Source organism: Leucoraja erinacea, chromosome 39 (assembly GCF_028641065.1).
Source record: "Leucoraja erinacea ecotype New England chromosome 39, Leri_hhj_1, whole genome shotgun sequence".
NCBI classification, from domain to species: domain Eukaryota; kingdom Metazoa; phylum Chordata; class Chondrichthyes; order Rajiformes; family Rajidae; genus Leucoraja; species Leucoraja erinaceus.
The window spans coordinates 363181-382979 of NC_073415.1; the positions used below are offsets into that span (position 1 = coordinate 363181).

At 44.9% G+C, this 19799-nt stretch overlaps 1 protein-coding gene across 1 annotated transcript in view; it reads right to left on the bottom strand.

Annotated features, from left to right (window-relative positions):
• Positions 1 to 19799, bottom strand: part of kri1 (KRI1 homolog) — a 63076-nt gene that overhangs the window by 5377 nt on the left and 37900 nt on the right. The window contains exons 12-18 of the mRNA XM_055663911.1: positions 18950 to 19120; positions 18348 to 18423; positions 15439 to 15554; positions 12400 to 12541; positions 7532 to 7662; positions 3239 to 3303; positions 1378 to 1473 (exon numbers count right to left, since the gene is read on the bottom strand). Of these exons, the coding sequence (XP_055519886.1) occupies positions 1378 to 1473; positions 3239 to 3303; positions 7532 to 7662; positions 12400 to 12541; positions 15439 to 15554; positions 18348 to 18423; positions 18950 to 19120 (797 nt within the window). The remainder of the gene's footprint in view (positions 1 to 1377; positions 1474 to 3238; positions 3304 to 7531; positions 7663 to 12399; positions 12542 to 15438; positions 15555 to 18347; positions 18424 to 18949; positions 19121 to 19799) is intronic.

Consider the following 19799-nt stretch of genomic DNA (forward strand, 5'->3'; position numbering starts at 1 on the left):
CTGCCCGTGTGCGCGATTTTGGCGCCTTTGAGAGGGGGGCGGGTTTAAAACGCGATTGTCTCTCGGCTATTCAAATCAAGGTTGTTCAGCCTACTTAGTTGCTGACGAATAATCGCTGCAACATTAGTTCGCTGCAGCTATTTTTAAACTATATTGGTTTATTTAATTGTTATAGTAGGTTAAAAATCATCCTCTAAACCCGCGACCGCCGCCAACGGGACGGATCTCATGTAGGGGACAACGCAAGGTATGCTGTTTATTTTTACATTAAAAAGCGCTTCTTAAAATCCCTTTATACAAAATTTTATGTTGCGAGTAGCTGATTTGGGGGCCCATTAAATGCTGCAGTATTTTTCTGGGCATATGGGGTACAAATTCACCGCAATGGGAACGTTACAAACCATTGCGTTCCACACGATCCCACTCGAGAGCGGATTTAAATGGCCATTAATTTACAGCAATTGAACACTAAATTCCTTCCATTTGGCCTATAAATTAATGTCAATGAGATTTAAAAATCATGTTTCATTGTGAATTCTTGTCTGAATGTTCTTTGGACACTTAGGCTATTTAAAAATGTTAATCTTTCCTTAAGAAATGGATAGATGTTTAGATCTAGTAATTGAATTTTGGAATTAGCTACAATTGGGTAACTAACTAATTATATGCTTTAATTTCAGGTCATCCAAGTAAGATTGTTTAATATTTGTTTCAGAATGCTTCAATCTATAATAACTGAAAATGTCTTTCAGTTCTCTTAATTTTTAAAAAGTTATGGGCTTTAGACTGTCCTCGATCACAGCTTTTGTGTTAAGTCAATGGAAAATCAATAGGGAACAAGATGCTAATTTCCGAGTATGAAAATGGCCATAACGTTTTTAATACTGAAGATATGAAAGTGAATTGGGTGTCAAATTAAACGTTATGCTTTATCTGATGGGATAAATTGCAGACTTGATTTTTAAAATCTCAAAATGTTGTAACATTGCTACATAAAGTGTTGGCGCAGACAATTCACAGGCAATATTATAGACAATGAAAGCTGAAATATTTGCCTAAAAGCTATTTTTTAAATGACTGAAACTACCAGATTTTGCCAACAATAAGAACAAGAGAATTTCAAACTAGACAGAGTATGCTGCTTTGACTAAAGAAATAGAGCACACTCCTTTGAAGGCAGGTCACAGAACTGAGCATCAAGCATAATGACTCTTTATTCCCCCCCACAAAAACCCTGCATGTGAGTCCTGAAAAGCCGGCACCAATGCCGTCATTGTGGTGAACACCCAAGAAGCCACTACTTCCTTTTTCTGAACCGATTCCTGTCATTATCAAGACTACTGATGGTATTTGACACTGTTGACTGATGACACTTACTGCAGCGCCAGAGACTTAAAGGTCTGCTGTTTTTTCCAGGAATTCTGTGCTTTCTTCTTGTAAACCTTCAGGTCAAGTACCTCTTCTTTCTCTGTTCTGAGAAAATAGAACATTGTGTTTTTACTGGGTTTGCAGTTAAGAGGTGTGCTGGTGTGCAGGTGTTGGTGCAGTTTTAGTTTAAATACAGCGCAGAAACAGGCCCTTCGGCCGACCGAGTCCGCGCCGACCAGCGATCCCCGTATGCTAGCACCATCCTACACACTGGCAACTACTTACGATTTTTACCAAAGCAACACTAGCCTATAAAGCTGTACATCTTTGGAGTATGGGAGGAAACCAGAGCACATTAGGACTTTAGGTGGGCACATCATCTGAGGACATACACATCATTGAAGATAAATGGGGATACTGGGGATAGGGTGAGCTGCTTTAAATACCTGGGAGTCCACATCTCTGAGGATATGACATGGACATCACACGCTGCAGCACTCGTGAGTAAGGCAAGGCAGCGCCTTTACCACCTCAGGCAATTGAGGAAATTCAGAGTGTCTCCGAGGATTCTCCAGTGCTTCTACGCAGCGGCGGTGGAAAGCATTTGTCCGGAAATATCACAATTGGTTTGGGAACTGTTCTGCCCAGGAAAGAAGGCTCTGCATAGTGCTTCGTCCGGGCACTATGGGACTACACTCACAATTTGCAGGAACTATACATCAGGGAATCATGCCCCTTCCACCCCTGCCAACGGTTCCACAAGAAGCCTCCGTTGCTGCTGTGCAGAGGAGAGTAGGAGTGCGTGTAAACTCCTATCCGAAACTTTACTGCACTATGGGAAAATTGCTGTTCACTCTTTTTCTTTCCTCCCACAAATATGTAATATATGAATATGTGATTCCTTCTGCAGGAATTGCTATACAACATGTGACGAATAAACTTGACTTGAGAGGTGCAACTCCAGAGCCAACAAGGTCATGGGGGAGACAGCACCCGTAGTCAGCCTTCCGCTGCACCCACTAAATGATGGCAAAGCTAAAAGTACGTTATTGCATATTATAACTGTTATGGCCAAAGATCAACTAATGCTACGGTAAACGTAATTACAGTCAAAAATAAGCCTCCGTTGCCAAAATGCTGGGAATGAGAAGTCTGGACCCTTGCAGAAGTTAGGAATGTGGACGTGCAGTTTAGTGATACAGCATGGAACCAGGCCCTTCGGCCCACTGGGTCCATGCCGACGTTCACACTCGTTCTATCCTGCACACTTGTGATAATTTACTGAAGCCAATTAACCTATAAACCTGTACATCTCTGGAATGTGGGGGGAAACCGGAATACACAGAGAGAACCCATACAGTCACAGGGAGAACGTGCAAACTCCATACAGAGAGCACCCTAATTAGGATCGAAGCTGGGACTTTGGCACTATAAGGTAGCAACTCTGGTATTATCCCACTGTATCGCCCTGCATTCTGCTTATAACAGTGTTTTGTTTTGATGTTATAATCTGCAGTTAGTTTAGTTTAGTTTAGAGATACTGCACGGAAATAGGCCCTTTGGCCCACCGAGTCCTCGCTGTCCGGCAATCCCCACACATGAACACACACACACACACACACAAGGGACAATTTACAATTTGTACAATTAACCTACAAACATGCACATCTTTGGAGTGTGAGATCAAACCGGAGCACCCGGAGAAAACCCACGCAGGTCACGGGGAGAACATACAAACTCTGTACAGACAGCACCTGTAGTCAGAATCGAACCCGGGCCCCTGGAGCTGTAAGGCAACAACTCTACCGCTGCAATACTGTGCCGCCCTATAAAGATAGCATCCAGTAAAATAAGTACTGTTTTGACTGACCTGAACTGACAGGTTTTCTTTAACGAACACCAAGCATTCAGTTCTTTATCATCTGCTGCCAAAATCTGAAATGCAGAGACAAATAGTTATTGTTGCAGATTTGGTCATGAAGTTAAGAGTCATAGAGGAACATGGAAACAGGCCCTTCGGCCCAACTTCCCCATGCAGACCAAGATGTCCCATCGACACTAGTCCGACCTGCCCTGTTTGAGTCATATCCCTCTAAACCTATCCATCCATGGGCCTGCCCAAATGTATTTAAAGACACACTGGCCCAAAGCTATGTAACAATGTATTGATATTGGATGATTATTGTCAGTCATACAGCACGGAAACAGGCTCTTCGGCCCAACTCATCCATGCTGTCCATGGCGCCCATATAAGCTGGTCCCAAGTGCCCATGTTTGGCCTATAATCGCTCTAAACCTACAGAAAACCCTAGTGAGACCACACCTGGAGTATTGTGTGCAGTTTTGGTCCCCTAATTTGAGGAAGGACATTCTTGCTATTGAGGGAGTGCAGCGTAGGTTTACAAGGTTAATTCCTGGGATGGTGGGACTGTCATATGCTGAGAGAATGGGGCAGCTGGGCTTGTACACTCTGGAGGTTAGAAGGATGAGAGGGTATCTCATTGAAACATATAAGATTGTTAAGGGCTTGGACACGCTAGAGGCAGGAAACATGTTCCCGATTTTGGGGAGAGTCCAGAACCAGGGGCCACAGTTTAAGAATTAGGAGTAAGCCATTTAGAACGGAGACAAGGAAACACTTTTTCTCACAGAGAGTGGTGAGTCTGTGGAATTCTCTGCCTCAGAGGGTGATGGAGGCAGTTTCTCTGGATGCTTTCAAGAGAGAGCTAGATAGGGCTCTTAAAAATAGCGGAGTCAGGGGATATGGGGAGAAGGCAGGAACGGGGTACTGATTGGGGATGATCAGCCATGATCACATTGAATGGCGGTGCTGGCTCGAAGGGCCAAATGGCCTGGTCCTGCACCTATTGTCTATTGTCTAAAAGAGGTAGTATACAAATATTTTGTTTTGCATACTATCCAGGCATATAATCTCAAAAACAAGCACAATTATATAGCCTGCACTGACTGCACCAGGAGTGGAAAAACAGAAAGGAAACAGTGCTGAATAGCGTTACGGAGATGTTGCAGATAACAAAAGTGCAAAGTTTTCATCGGTAGATTTGGAGATAAGAAATTCACCCCTAATTTGTTAATGTGCGTTTGTGACCCGTAATCTTTTTGTTATTTACACACAATAACGATGCTGTCAGCAGAAACTAATTTACTGATCACCTATCACAGCATAGCAGTAGGTTACAAATAAATGAGTGGGGATACAGTTGCTGTGCTCATTTAGCATTTAGAGACACAGCATGTAAACAGGCCCTTCGGCCCACGCCGACCAGCGATCACCCATTCACACTTGTTCTCTGTTATCCCACTTCCTCATCCACCCTCTACACACTGGGGGCAATTTACAGAGGCCAATTAAACGACGAATCTGCACATCTTTGAAGTGTGGGGGGGGATTTCATGCGGGCACAGGGAGAACGTGCAAACTCCACGTAGACAGCAGCAAACGTCAGGATCGTAGAGGGGCCCGAGGCAGCAGTTCTACCAGCAGCGCCGCTGTGAATTGATCAAGAAATCTGGAATCACTTTCTGGACATGCCAAATTTCTTTAAAAACAAAAGTAAAATCCAGCAAGTATGATAATTTCCAGGACCTTTGGCAGTTCTTCTACCAGCCCACTTATTAAAGGGGAACCTGAATGCAACATCTGGGATCTACCACAGCAGTGCAGCCACTAGTGTCCTCAACACCTGTCTTAAACTCTATAGGTGTACAGTAGAGAGCATATTAACTGGTTGCATTACAACCTGGTTCAGCAATTTGAACATCCAGGAGTGAAGGAGACTGCAAAAATCAGTGAACACTGCCCGGTCCATCACGGGTAATGACCTCCCCACCATCGAAGGGATCTACAGGAGTCACTGCCTCAAAAAGACAGCCAGCATCATCAGAGACCCACACCACCTTGACCACGCTCTCACTTCACCGCTGCCATCGGGAAGAAGATATAGGAGCCTGAAAACTGGGTCCAGGTTCAGGACCAGCTCCTTCTCTACAGCTATCAGGATATTACATTAAATACTCCAACCTCCAGATAAGCCCAGATCTACATAGACTTGGGGCATTGGATTTGTCTTTTTGCAATATTATTGGTTGTTTTTAATGTACGAGTGTGCGTGAATGTGTGAGTGTGTGTGCAAGTGTGTGTGTGCGAGTGTGTGTGTGTGCGTGAGTGTGTGAGTATGTGCTTGTATATTTATATGTATATGTACCTGTGTGTGTGTGCGTGAGTGTGTGTGTGTGTGTACGAGTGTGTGCTTGTATATTTATATGTATATGTACCTGTGCGTGTGCGCGCGTGTGTGTGCACACACACACAATCACAGTATTACAAAAATGTTACAATGTTTACGGGGTACCATCATATTCCGTTACTGTAAGTATTTAATGTTTCTGTTAGTCTCTGTAGGAGCAGAAAAGGCAAAAAAGGTGAATCTGCCTAAAGCCGAATTGGGCTTTGCCACAGGAGACTCAATCAATAGCAATGAATATTTTAATCAAAGTTATTCCAGTGGTCAGACCACCAGTGTTTTGGACTTTCTAAGCATGCAGTAACTCAGACTTACATTATAAGGAATTTCTTTAGTCAGAGGGTGGTGAATCTGTGGAATTCTTTGCCACAGGAGACTGTGGAGGCCAGGTCAGTGGATATTTTTTAAAGTAGAGATAGATAGATTCTTGATTAGTGCGGGTGTCAGGGGTTATGGGGAGAAGGCAGGAGAATGGGGTTAGGAGGGAGAGATAGATTAGCCATGATTGAATAGCGGAGTAATGGCCTAATTCTGCCCCTATCACTTAGGAACATATGAGCTATACGTTCCATTTCGTGAGATTATCGACAGGAACTTTACAAAGACAAAATTGGGCTCAGTATCACATAAGGAGAGACTGAGAGCCGGTCAGAGGAAGATGCACAGCAGTAGAGTTAGAGATTGAGTAGATAAACACAAAATGCTGGAGTGGCTCAGCGGGACAGGCAACATCTGCGGAGAGAAAGAATGGGTGACGTTTCGCGTCGAGATCCTTCTTCAGACAGGTCTCGACTAGAAACGTCACCCATTCCTTCTCTCCATGTTACCTGTCCCGCTGAGTTGCTCCAGCATTTTGTGTCCACCTTCGATTTAAACCAGCACCTGCAGTTCTTTCCTAGATATACAGTAGGACAGAACTTATCGGGTCAGATGGTAAAAAGCATGGCAGTGGTTGGAAGGGTGAAGGAGAACAGTAGATAGGACAATGACGCACATTTTTTGTCAATAAATTCTTGCTTTTGTGGAACTCTTTCCCACTAAATCCCTTTATTTCCGTTCTATCAAAAGGCCCTCCACTCCACAAAGACCTTGTGTCTCAGAGTTGAGTGTCCTTGCAACTCTAAGCTCTGCAAACTCTACATGATAACCTGATATTTGTAGGTCATCGTGCCTGAAGCTTTCATATTTCATGGGTCGTGGGAGCAGAACCAGGCCATTCGGCCCATCATCTACTCCGCCATTCAATCATGGCTAATCTATCTTTCCCTCTCAACCCCATTCTCCTGCCTTCTCCCATAACCCCTAACACCCATCCTAATCAAGAATCTGTTACTCTTTGCCTTAAAAATACCCAATATATGGACTTCCACGGCCGTCTGTGGCAATGAATCAAGTCAAGTCACTTTTGTTTCTATCGCACATTAAAAAAACAACTCTCGTTGGCCAAAGTGCTTTACATTGGTGGAGGTGCTAACGTTATACAACAATGGTTCATAGATTAAGTACATACATAAATGCAGCCCTCACTCAGAGGACGTCAAGAAAGGCTTGAGAGTAAAGATGAGTTCTAAGTCTCGACTTAAGTCTTGAATACTACAGATTCACCAACTACTAACAAAAAACAATTCCCCCTCATCTCATTCCGAAAGGACCGTCTTTTTACACTGAGGCTGTGGCCTCTGCTTCTAGTCACTCCCACTTGTGGAAACACCCTCTCCACATCCATTCTATCCAGCCCTTTCACTATTTGGTAAGCTTGAATGAGATCCCCCCCTCTCATCTTTCCATACTCCAGTGGGCACAGGCCCGGAGACGTCAACGTTAACTTTAAGCATTATTGTTGGTTGCTTTCCAATCTGCACAGCTAAAGAGCTGTGGGTTTGACAGTTCAAGCATACCTCTTCTGTACTGAGGCCAAAGTCATTGGGCAACACCCGTCTGTACTTAAACCTGCAGGGCAAGTCATCGATGATATCTTCATAATCCAGCTGGTAATACTCATCTAAGTACTGCTCAAAGGTCTTGTCCTCTGCAATAAAAAACAATTTGGTCAAAAGTCAAACGCATTAAAAGAGATAAGGTAACTGCCACATCAACAAATTTACCAAAATGAAAGTGGCAAGCACAGCTCCTCTGAGCTGTTAGGTAAATCAAAACTACATGATCTGCCCTGCTTTTTCTCTTACGTTAATGTGCTTTCCCCCCATGTTTTAGTGATTTATTTTTCTTAGTTTAGCTTAGAAATACAGTACGGGGAACATGACATTAGGGTGGCATGGTGGCGCAGCGGTAGAGTTGCTGCCTTTTAACACCAGAGACCCGAGATATGATACAGACTATGGTTTTCCCCAGGTGCTACAGTTTCCTCCCACAAGCCAAACAGGTACAGGATTGTAAGTTTATTGGCTTCTAGTGTGTAGGATAGTGCTAGTGTACGGGGATCGCTGGTCGGCACGGACTCAGTGGGGGGACAAAAGGCCCGTTTCCGCGCTATATCTCTAAACTAAACATTCAGCACACCATCTAAACTAAACATTCAGCACACCAAGTCCACGCAGACCATCGATCTCCCGTTCACACTAGTTCTATATTATCCCACTTTCCAATCCACACTGGGGGCAATCTACCGAAGCCATTTATCCTACAAACCTGCCTGTCTTTGGGATGTTGGAGGAAATCAGAGCACCCGGAGGAAACCCATGTGATCACAATAGACAAAAGACAATAGGTGCAGGAGTAGGCCATTCGGCCCTGCACCGCCATTCAATGCGATCATGGCTGATCATCCCCAATCAGTACCCCGTTCCTGCCTTCTCCCCATATCCCTTGATTCCGCTATCTTTAAGAGCCCTATCTAGCTCTCTCTTGAAAGCATCCAGAGAACCTGCCTCCATCGCCCTCTGAGGCAGAGAATTCCACAGACTCACCACTCTCTGTGTGAAAAAGTGTTTCCTTGTCTCCGTTCTAAACGGCTTACCCCTTATTCTTAAACTGTGGCCCCTGGTTCTGGACCCCCAACATCAGAAGGAGAGCGTACAAATTTCACACAGAGAGCAGCTGAGGTCAGGATCAAACCCGGGTCACAGGCACTGTGAGGCAGCAACTCTACCAGCTGTGCTGCTGTGATGCACAATTCTGCCTGCTACCTTATTCTTTCTGGCTTCAAGCCATCCTTTAAATGCACCAAAACCAATCCGGAAAGAAAACTTTAAAAAAACCCACTAATTATGGGAGACTATAAGGAAGTCTAGAAAATGCAAAGATGCGTTGATGTGAAAGAACAGAAAGCAAAGTAGTACCTGCCTCACCCTATCACAAGTACAGTAAAGCTCTGGTAATCCAGCACCCTTGCAACGTCACTGCTGTGGGATAAACAGATTGAATACTATCCTGTTAATACCCCAAGCTCTTTATTCTCTACACAGTGGTAGAACCGGTTGCATCGTGGCTTGGTTCGGCAACTTGAGTGCCCTGGAGAGGAAGAGACTACAAAAAGTAGTAAACACTGCCCAGTCCACCATCGGCTCTGACCTTCCTTCCATCGATTTATCGAAGTCACTGCCTCAAAAAAGCTGGCAGTATCATCAAAGACCCACACCATCCTGGCCACACACTCATCTCCCTGCTATCTTCAGGTAGAAGGTACAGGAGCCTGAAGACTGCAACAACCAGGTTCAGGAATAGCTACTTCCCCACAGCCATCAGGCTATTAAACCTGGCTCGGACAAAACTCTGAACATTAATAACCCATTATCTGTCATTTTGCACTTTATCAGTTTATTTATTGATGTGTTTTGCAGTCAATGGCTACTATGTTCTGTGTGCTGAAACAAAGCAAGAATTTCATTGTCCTATCAGGGACGCATGACAATAAACTTGAACGTGAATTTGAATAAACTCACCCAGTGAGTATAGAGGGAGCTTGAGAGACGGGGCACCAGCAAGTTTAAAGAAAGTATGCACAGCAGGGTAAGTAAGTAAGTTTATTGGCCAAGAATTCACATACAAGGAAGTTGCCTTGGTGCTCCACCCACAAGTAACAACATGACATACAGTGATAGTTACGAATGACTCAGAAAACACTAAACATTAATAATAATAAAACATTAATGATGAAACACCATTAATCAAGCATGTGAACCAACAAAATACCAGATCAAAGGGAGGCTACAGATTTGCTAAATAATCGGGGGTTTTGAACAATGGGACTGGATTATGCAAACTGTACTGTAATCCCATTGCCTCTGCTCTCTGCTCCTGCACCCTCTCTGCAAATGAAACCTAACCCGTCTTCTCCCTTTCCCAGTTCTGGTGAAAGGTCTGTGACTCAAACATTAACTTCCTCTTTCCACAGATGCAGAGTGCTGCTACATATTCATTCTCCTGCCTTCCCCCACAGGCCCTCGACGCCCTTGGTGAAGCAGTCTTTCTAACCACTCTCCCTCCCCACCCGATCACTGAACTCCCTGCCCCCACACTGAACCCAGTGGCAGTGGCCTTGCCACCCAAACGCACGGGCCGAGCTCATACATAGAAAATAGGTGCAAGAGGAGGCCATTCGGCCCTTCGAGCCAGCACCGCCATTCATTGTGATCATGGCTGATCGTCCCCAATCAATAACCTGCCTGCCTTCTCCCCATATCCCTTGATTCCACTAGCCCCTAGAGCTCTATCTAACTCTCTCTTAAATCCATCCAGTGATTTGGCCCCCAATACCTTTCTGACTATCCATCTTATCTTAGACACAAAAAGCTGGAGTAACTCAGCAGGACAGGCCAAATATGGGCATATGGGACTCAGCAAGATATGGGCCAAATGCAGGCATATGGGACCAGCATAGATGGGGCAGGAGAAATGTGTCGGAAGGAACTGCAGATGCTGCATTAAATCGAAGATAGATACAAAAATTGTAACTCAGCGGGTCAGACAGCATCTCTGGAGAGAAGGAATGGTAATATTTTGGGCCGAGAGCCTTCTTCAGTGTCACTTATCATTTCATAAACCAATATAAGGGTCGCCCATCAGCATTCTACATTATAGTAAGAATAAACCAGCCTAACCAAACTCTCATAAGTAAAGGTACACAAAAAGGCTGGAGAAACTCAGCGGGTGCAGCAGCATCTATGGAGCGAAGGAAATAGGCAACGTTTCGGGCCGAAACCCTTCTTCAGATTGGGTAAAGCCAGTCTGTGAAGTAAGTAAAGCCCTGTATTTTCAGGCAACATCTCGGTGAATCTTATCTGCACTCTTTTGAACTTCACCACATCCTTCTGTAGTGTCGCAAACACAATTGCACACAATACTCCGAATGCAGCCTGGCCATTTTTGGACAGCTGCAATATGACATCCCTCAATGATATACACTCAATGATGGACACAAAATGCTGGAGTAACTCAGCGGGACAAGCAGCATCTCTGGAGGGAAGGAATGGATGACGTTTTGGGTCGAGACCCTTCCTCAAACTCAATGAACTCAATTCAGACTTTAATGAATTCCTTTTCATTTCATATACTCAATGCCCTGTCCTATGAAGGCAAGCCCGCTGAGTGCCATCTTCACTGTCCACCTGCTTCTCCATTCTGAGGGAGCAAAGAATTTGCATCCAGACGCACCTGTACAGCAACACTCCCGAGGTGTCTGTGTTTAACGTTAGTATTGAACTTCCCAAAGTGTTTCACACCTCAGATATTGAAGGTCAAATTCAAGAGACAGCACAACCAAAAAGATGGAGTAATATTCCTCACATAATGGAAGGGACTGAACACAGAACAGTACAGCAAAGGAACAGGCCATTCAGCCCACAATATCTGTGCCAGACCTGATGCCCAGTTAAACTGATCTCACAGGGTGGTGCAGCGGTAGAGTTGCTGCCTTTCAGCGCCAGAGACCCAGGTTTCATCCTGACCGACTCTGCTGCCTGTATGGAGTTTGTACATTCTGCCTGTGTCCATGTGGGGTTTTTCCGGGCGCTCCGGTTTCCTCCCACAATACAAAGACGTGCGGGTTTGTAGGTTAATAGGGCCCCTCTGTAAATTGTCCCTAGTATGTAGGATAGAACTAGTACACAGGTAATGTGTAGCAAGGATTTGCAGATGATGGTTTACACCGAAGATAGACACAAAAAGCCAAAGTAACTCGGCGGGTCAGACAGCATCTCTGGAGAAAAGGAATATGAGATGTTTCGGGTTGAGAACCTTCTTCAGACCATTACGTGATCATTGTGTTTAAGAACTGCAGGTGCTGGAAAAATGGAAAGTAGACAAAAATGCTGGAGAAACTCACCGGGTGGGGCAGCATCTATGGAGCGAAGGAATAGGTGACGTTTCGGGTCGAGTCTGAAGAAGGGTCTCGACCTGAAACGTCACCTATTCCTTCGCTCCGTAGATGCTGCCTCACCCGCTGAGTTTCTCCGGCATTTTTGTCTACCTCCTATTACTTGATCATTGGTCGGCACGGACTCAGTGGGCTGAAGGGCCTATATGCTGTATCTCAAAACTAAAATGTAAACTCGACTCATGGTCCATATCCTTCCATAGCCATTCTACCCCCGAATCTCTCCAGTGCTCATCTCCCATCACAGCACCATATTACAAGACATCCAGTCTTTATTCAGTCTGACAATCAGGGTGCTTTTTTTCTGCTGCAACCTTCTCAGTGAACACTAGTTCAGTTTTAACCATGAAGACATAATAGACATTTACCAAGGAGAGATGAGCTACCATCAGTTGTGTGGTTAGAAGGATCATTCACACCAGAGAGTCTTACTTGGATCAAAAGCTGGCTTCATCTTGCAAACTGCCTCTGCAAATTTAGATTTCCGTCTTTTCTTGCCGATGAGCGGAACATCTTGTTTCTTTTTCTTCTTGGAGGGGACCACCGTCTGACTGGGATCATAATCTGCATCCATCTGTGAAAGGTATAGGTTTATTATTGCGACATGTATCGAGGTACAGTGAAAGGTTTTGTAATGCAGACTATCCAAGCAAATCAAATGCACTATACATAAATAGAATCAAACTCAAGTACAGTAGGTAGAACAAAGGGGAAGATACAGAGTGCAGAATATAGTTCTCAGCATTGTAGCGCATCAGTTCCACAGACAAAGTCCAATGTCCGCAATGGGGTAGAGGTGAATGGGACAGTATCCTAGCTAATGGAAGGACTAGTCAGAAGCCTGATAACAGAGGGGAAGAAGCCGTTTCCGAGTCTGGTAGTACACGCTTTCAAACTTCTGTACTTTTAGGCAGGAGGAGGGAGAAGGAAAGACCAGAGTGGGATCAGTTTGACTGCTTTCCCAAAGCGGAGTGAGGTGTAGAAGGAGTCCATGGTGGGAAGACTGGTCTGTGTCATGGATCTGGGTCTGTGTCATGGACATTGAGAAATATCTGCAACATCTTGCAGTCTTGGCCACAGCTGTTCTGAAACCAAGCTTTGATGCAACCCAACCATATGCTGTATACGGTGCATCAGCAGAAGTTTGAAAGATCATTGGAGACATGCCAAATTTCCTCACTCTTCTCAGGAGGTAGAGGGGTTGGTGTGCCTTCTTAGATGCCAGTTTAGTTTAGTTTAGTTTAGGGATGCAGCATGGAAACAGGCATTTCAGCCCACCGAGTCCGTGCCGACCAGCGATCCCCATACACTAGCACTGTCCTACACACTAGGGACAATTTACAATAATTTAACAAAACCAACTGAACTACAAACCCGTATGTTCTGGAATGTGTGAGGGAACCGGCCACGCAGTCACGGGGAGAAGGTACAAACTCCATCCGGTCAGCACCCGTAGTTTGGATGGAACCAGGGTCTCTGCCGCTGTCAAGCAGTAACTCCACTGCTACGCCACTGTGCCACCCCAGTGTTTATGCTCTGATCACAGTACAGAGATAATAAAGGGGCTGTCCCACTGTACGAGGTCATTCAAGAGCTCTCCCGAGTTTAAAAAAAAATCAAACTCATGGTAAGCAAGTGGAATGTGCGTAGCGGGTACGTCGGAGCACGGGACGTCTCTTAGCGGCTCGTAACGTTAACGGCAGGTACAAGGGAAACGCGGTAAGCTCGGGAAGATTCTTCAACATGTTGAAAAATGTCCACGAGAGCCCAGAGTACCTACGAGCGGCCATTACCGTAATTCTCCGAGTTCGAATCAGGGACAACTCGGGAGAACTCTTGAATTAGCTCGTACAGTGGGACAGGCCCTTAACTCTCCACCACGTTGCACCCCCACAACTTTCTGTCTCTCTTCTGCGATTCATGGTCCATGGGGAAAGGTTGCTGAGGGATGGATGATCCACGAGCTTATTCTTCAGGAGCAAATTCGATGAAAGCAGTAATGGTTCATGTTCATAGGTTCTAGAGGCAGAATTAGGCCATTCGGCCCATCAAGTCTACTTCGCCATTCAATCATGGCTGACCTATCTTTCCCTCTCAACCCCATTTTCCTGCCTTCTCCGCATAACCCGACGCTAATTGAGAATCTGTCATCTCCGCCTTAAAAATATCCATTGACTTGGCCTCCACACACGTCTGTGGCAATGTATTACACAGTTTTACCCCCCTATGAATGAATAAATTCCTCCTCATCTCCTTTCTAAAGGTACGTCCTTTTATTCTGAGGCTGTAGGAATGGAGAATCAGTGTGGGCAAGCTGTAGGAATGGAGAATCAGTGTGGGCAAGCTCACCGCAGAATGACCTTCATACCGTACCAGTCTGGGAGCTGCCCAGTCTGCATGCCACCAAGACAGGAAGCTTGCACATGCCAGCATCGGATGAGCGGTTTTGACCCTGCTGCCATCCAAGGCTGGCACTCACACATGAGCAATCTCTCATTGTACAGATGACTCCTGATAAAGGTTCTCATTCGCAGCAAAAGTAAAGAGAGGGATCACAATCTCCCTCGTACTGTTCCTTTGCCAACTGTTGTGACCAAGGGCTCTCCATGCGCCAAGACCGCAAGACATAAGGCAGTCTGCAGGGCGGTCAGGGTGGCACAGCAGTTGAGTTGCTGCCTTTCAGTGAATGCAGTGCCGGAGATCCGGGTTCGATCCCGACTACGGGTGCTGTCTGTACGGAGTTTGTACGTTCTCCCCGTGACCTGGGTGGGTTTTCTCCGAGATCTTCGGTTTCCTCCCACATTCCAGAGACGTACAGGTTTGTAGGTTAATTGGCTTGGTAAATGTAAAAATTGTCCCTAGAGGGTATAGGATAGTGTTAGTGTGCGGGGATCACTGGTCAGTGTGGACCCGGTGGGCGGAAATGCCTGTTTCCGCGCTGTATCTCTAAACTGGACTAAATATAGAGGGGTCTAGGAAAGAGCATTCACGTCGCGGACCTCTTTCTTTCCACCAGCACACACAAGAAGCACAAGACAGACACCATTACATGCAGATGCCGAGAAGTGTGTTCAGCTCTGGCAGAACAACTTCTAATCTTGTATGTGGACTCGATAAGAAGACTAAACATAGAAACCTCAACTTGTACACTTACAGGTTTGATTACTACGGGTGTCAGGGGTTATGGGGAGAAGGCAGGAGAATGGGGTTAAGAGAGAAAGATAGATCAGCCATGATTGAATGGCGGAGCAGACTTGATGGGCCCAATGGCCGAATACTGCTCCTATCACTTATGAACTTATCTTTGTGGGAAAAAGGTGCACACACTACAATCAGTATAATACTCTGCACGAACTACACATTTGATTTTTAATGCCCAAAGTGGTAAATTTCTAAAAAAGTTTAAAAAAGTTCTGGAGGTAACGCAATTTTGTGGCAATGTTAATTCATTGAACTGGGAGTTTGACTCACAATGAAATCTGGATCATCACAGTGTGGTTCACAACTCTCTTGTGGCCACTGGTCTTCTCCCCCTCTCTCTGTCCAGTCCGCTTCATTCCCAGTCCATGTGTCCCAGTTCCACTCATCTGGTAGAACAATAAACAGGAACTTCAATTAGATTAGATTTTAAAAAAGTGTACTAAAAACATATTCTTTATTACTGTTGTAAAGTTTCATCTTATGTATTCTTCTTTACCAATAAGGTCAGTTGGATATAGACTTTTTTTTGCTGAGTTTGACTGTCGTTTATTGTCTCGTGTACAGTGAAAAGCTTTTGTTGTGTGCTAACCAGTCAGCAAAAAGATAATACACGATTACAAGTGAGCCATCCACATTGTAGACACATGAGTGATGGGTGTCAGGGGTTATGGGGTGAAGACGGGAGAATGGTGTTAGTAGGGAGAGATGGATCAGCCATGATTGAATGGCAGTAGACTTGATGGGCCGAATGGCCTAATTCTGCTCCTATCACTTATGATAAAGGGAATAACGTTTAGTGCAAGATACTGTAAAGTCCGCTCAAAGTCAAGTCAGTCTGAAGAAGTGTCTCGACCTGAAATGTCGCCCATTCCTTCTCTCCAGAGATGCTGCCTGTCCCGCTGAGTTACTCCAGCATTTTAAACATAGACCGTCAAACAGTGCAGCTCTTGACCAGATCTACAACATCCATGGTGAAATTGATCTTCCTTGCCTGAATGTGATTCCCATCTTTACATTCCCTGCGTATCTAATTCTTAAATTAGAGAAGCCTCTTAAATGCCACTGCCTCCACGACCCGACAATGCGTGCCACGAACCTATTTTGCGTGTTTGCATTTGCAAACCTTACCAATCATGCCACCTACATCTAAATCGTTAATTTAAGTAACCAACAACACTGGGGCCTGCACTGATCCCTGTGGCACAGGTTGAGACCCTACCGTGACTGAAGAAGGGTCTCAACCTCATACGTCACCTATTATTATCCCCTAACCGCTGAGTTACTCCAGCATTTTGTGTTTATCTTTGGTATAAACCAGGGGTGGGGAACCTGCGGCCTTAAGGCCACATGCAGCCTTCTAGGCCATTAGGTGCGGCCTAATGATTGAATCAAAATTTTGTAGAACAGATCCTTATATTTTTATTTAAGGAACTGCAGATGCTGGAAAATCGAAGGTAGACAAAAATGCTGTAGAAACTCAGCGGGTGAGGCAGCTTCTATGGAGCGAAGGAAATAGGGCGAAAAAGGGTCGCCTAAAAGGTCTCGACGTTTCGGGTCGAGACCCTCTTTAGTCCTGAAGAAGGGTCTCGACCCAAAATGCTGCCTCACCTGCTGAGTTTCTCCAGCATTTTTGTCTACCTTTTATTTTTATTAATATGTTTTTGTTCATCTTTTATTACTTTATTTTAATCTTAAAATGAACGTATTTAAAATACCAAAGAGTAAAAGAAGATTCAATTAAATAATCCTCCCTGACTGACGGCCATAATTAAAACATTAGTAAATCATGAGGGCTATTTTAACAAAATAACGTACATTTTGAAATATATCTAATTGAAGTATCTTGGATGCGGCCTTATTAGATTACAGCTAACTTAATGTGTCTTAATGTATAAACCATCATCTGCAGTTGTTCCTACACACTTCCAGACCGGCCTTGCAGGTGTTACCCTGTCAAAAGCCTGGATAATTCCATGTCGACAACATCAAACATACTGAACTTATCCATCATCTTTGTCACCTCTTTTTAAAAAAAAAACCTAATTTGTGAGACATGTTTTCCTACACACAAAGCCATGCTGACTATCTTTCATGAGCCATTGCCTTTCCAAATACATATCCCTCAATTCCTTCCAATAACATACCCACCATTGATGTTACTCTCACCAATCTGTAGCCCTCTGCCTTGAACAAAAGCACAGCGTTAGCTAACCTCATGTCTTTCAGCACCGTATCCGCGGCTGTTGATGATACAGACATCTTTTTCCCCCACAGAGAGTGGAATTCTCTGCCTCAGAGGGCAGCGGAGGCTGGCTCTGTGGATGCTTTCAAGAGAGAGTTAGATACTCTTAGGGATAGCGGTTAAGGGATATCGAGAGAAGGCAGGAACGGGGTACTGATTGGCCACACACTCATCTCTCCGCTACCATCGGGCAGAAGGTACAGGAGCCTGAAATCTGTTACATCCAGGTTCAGGAACAGCTTCTTCCCCACAGCCATCATGCTATTAAACTCGCCATCAAACAGACTCTGAACTGTAACAGCCTATTGTACTTTTTCTGTTTATTTACGTGTATATTGAACTGAACTGTTCTGTATTAATGCTTACAATATTCTGTTGTGCTGCAGCAAGCAAGAATTTAATTGTCCTATCTGGGACACATGACAATAAACTCTCTTGACTTGACTTGATTGGGGATGATCAGCCATGATCACATTGAATGGCGGTGCTGGCTCGAAGGGCAGAATTGCCTACACCAGCACCTATTGTCTATTAAACATCTCTGCCAAGAGTCCAGGAATTTATTCTCTAGCTTCCCACAATGTCCCAGGGTACACTTACTCAAGTGCCCGGACCTTCATCTATGTTTGGCATTTTAAGCCAGCACTTCAAGGTTCTCGGCCTGAAACATCACCCACTCTTTCTATCCAGGGGTGCTGCCTGTCCTGCTGAGTTAATACAGCATCTTCCTCTTCTGTAATGTGGACTCTCCTCAACTCTATTAATTGCCCAGAGTTCCCTAACATCTATGTTGCTCTCCACAGCAAGATGAGATGAGAATTGAGACTGAATGCAACTTGTCCTCACCATCATTCCATTCCACCAACACACAAAAGAACACAAGAGGCTGCATTTAATTTAGATCTTTCAATTAAGTTTCCAGTGGAAGATACATTACCTCCAAATTCCTCCTCATTCTCAAACTGTGGCTTCTGTTCATCTTCGACTCCGTAATAGTCATCATTGAAGAATCGCTGCAGGGCAGGAATAAAATAGTTTTCCCGGTTACAAAAGCTCTATTTCTCTTTGCGATGTCGTCAAGCTGGAAAGGGTGCGGGGAAGATTTACGGGGATGTTGGCTGGGCTGCAGGGAGAGGTTGAGTAGGCGAGGACTATATTCCTTGGAGCACAGGAGGATGAGAGGTAATCTTACAACACCATGAGGGGAATAGATCGAGTAAACTACCGTACCAGGGTAGGGGAATAGAGAACCAGGGGACATAGATTTAAGGTAAAGGGGGTGGAAAAGGGTGGTGGGTGTATGGAACGAGCTGCTGGAGAAGGTAGATGAGGCAGCAACTATTGTTACATTTGAGAAACATTTACACAGGTACATGGACAGGGTAGGTTTGGAGGGATATGGGGCAAAGGCAGGCCTGTGGGATTAGTGTAGATGGGGCATGTTGGTCGTATGGGCCAGTTGGGCCGAAGGGACTGTTTCCACACTGTGACTCTATGAAGTATCTCCACAAGGCGCGGTTTACTTTGCCTGATACAGACCTGCATGAGCTGGTCGTGCTTGGCTGGGTTGAAGTCTTCCTCCAGGTGCTCCTCATTGAAGCCAATGGTTTCATTCCCAGTTATCTCCTTTAGGCGGTTCAGTTTGTTAATGATTTCCATCCTCTTCAGCTTCTTCAGCTGCTTCAGGTCCTCTTTCTTCTTTTCCTTCTCCTAAAGAACCCATTGATCAACATTAACAGAAGACGAGGTTAGTTCTTGGAGAGCTCGCTGACTGACCGCAGCCTGAAAACTCATGAGAGTTGATGACATTGAAACCAACAAAGTTGTTGCAGAACAGCTGTTAGAGCTGCTACCCCACTGTGCCAGAGAGTTTGATCCTGACCTCGGGTGTTGACTGTGTGGAGTTTGCATGTTCTCCCTGTGACTGCGTGGGTTTCCTTTGGGTGCTCTGGTTCCCTCCCACATCCCAAAGACATGCTGGTTTGTAGGCCCACTAAATTAACCCTCATGTGTAAGCAGTGTACACATTTCGAACTACTGTGAATGGATGATAGATGGTCAGCCTGGACTCAGTGGGCCGAAGGGCCTATTTTCATGCTGCATCTTTCAATCCACAGGGTGGTTACAGGGGTGACTGTTCTTCTAGTTGGGCGAGGTGTGCAGAAATGAATTATAGGCTCAACATGAGGACTTGGCTGTTGAGGACAGAGATCAGAATCTTTATAATTCTCTACCCACGATTAATTGTTGACCATATTAAAAAGAATCAATACTTTTTTTCTGTTAAGGAAATCAAGAAACATGTAGTCATTGCAAGAAAGTGATGCTGATCAAAAAGTGGTGCAACCATGATTTCTATCCACCTATTCCTTTTCTCCAGAGACGCTGC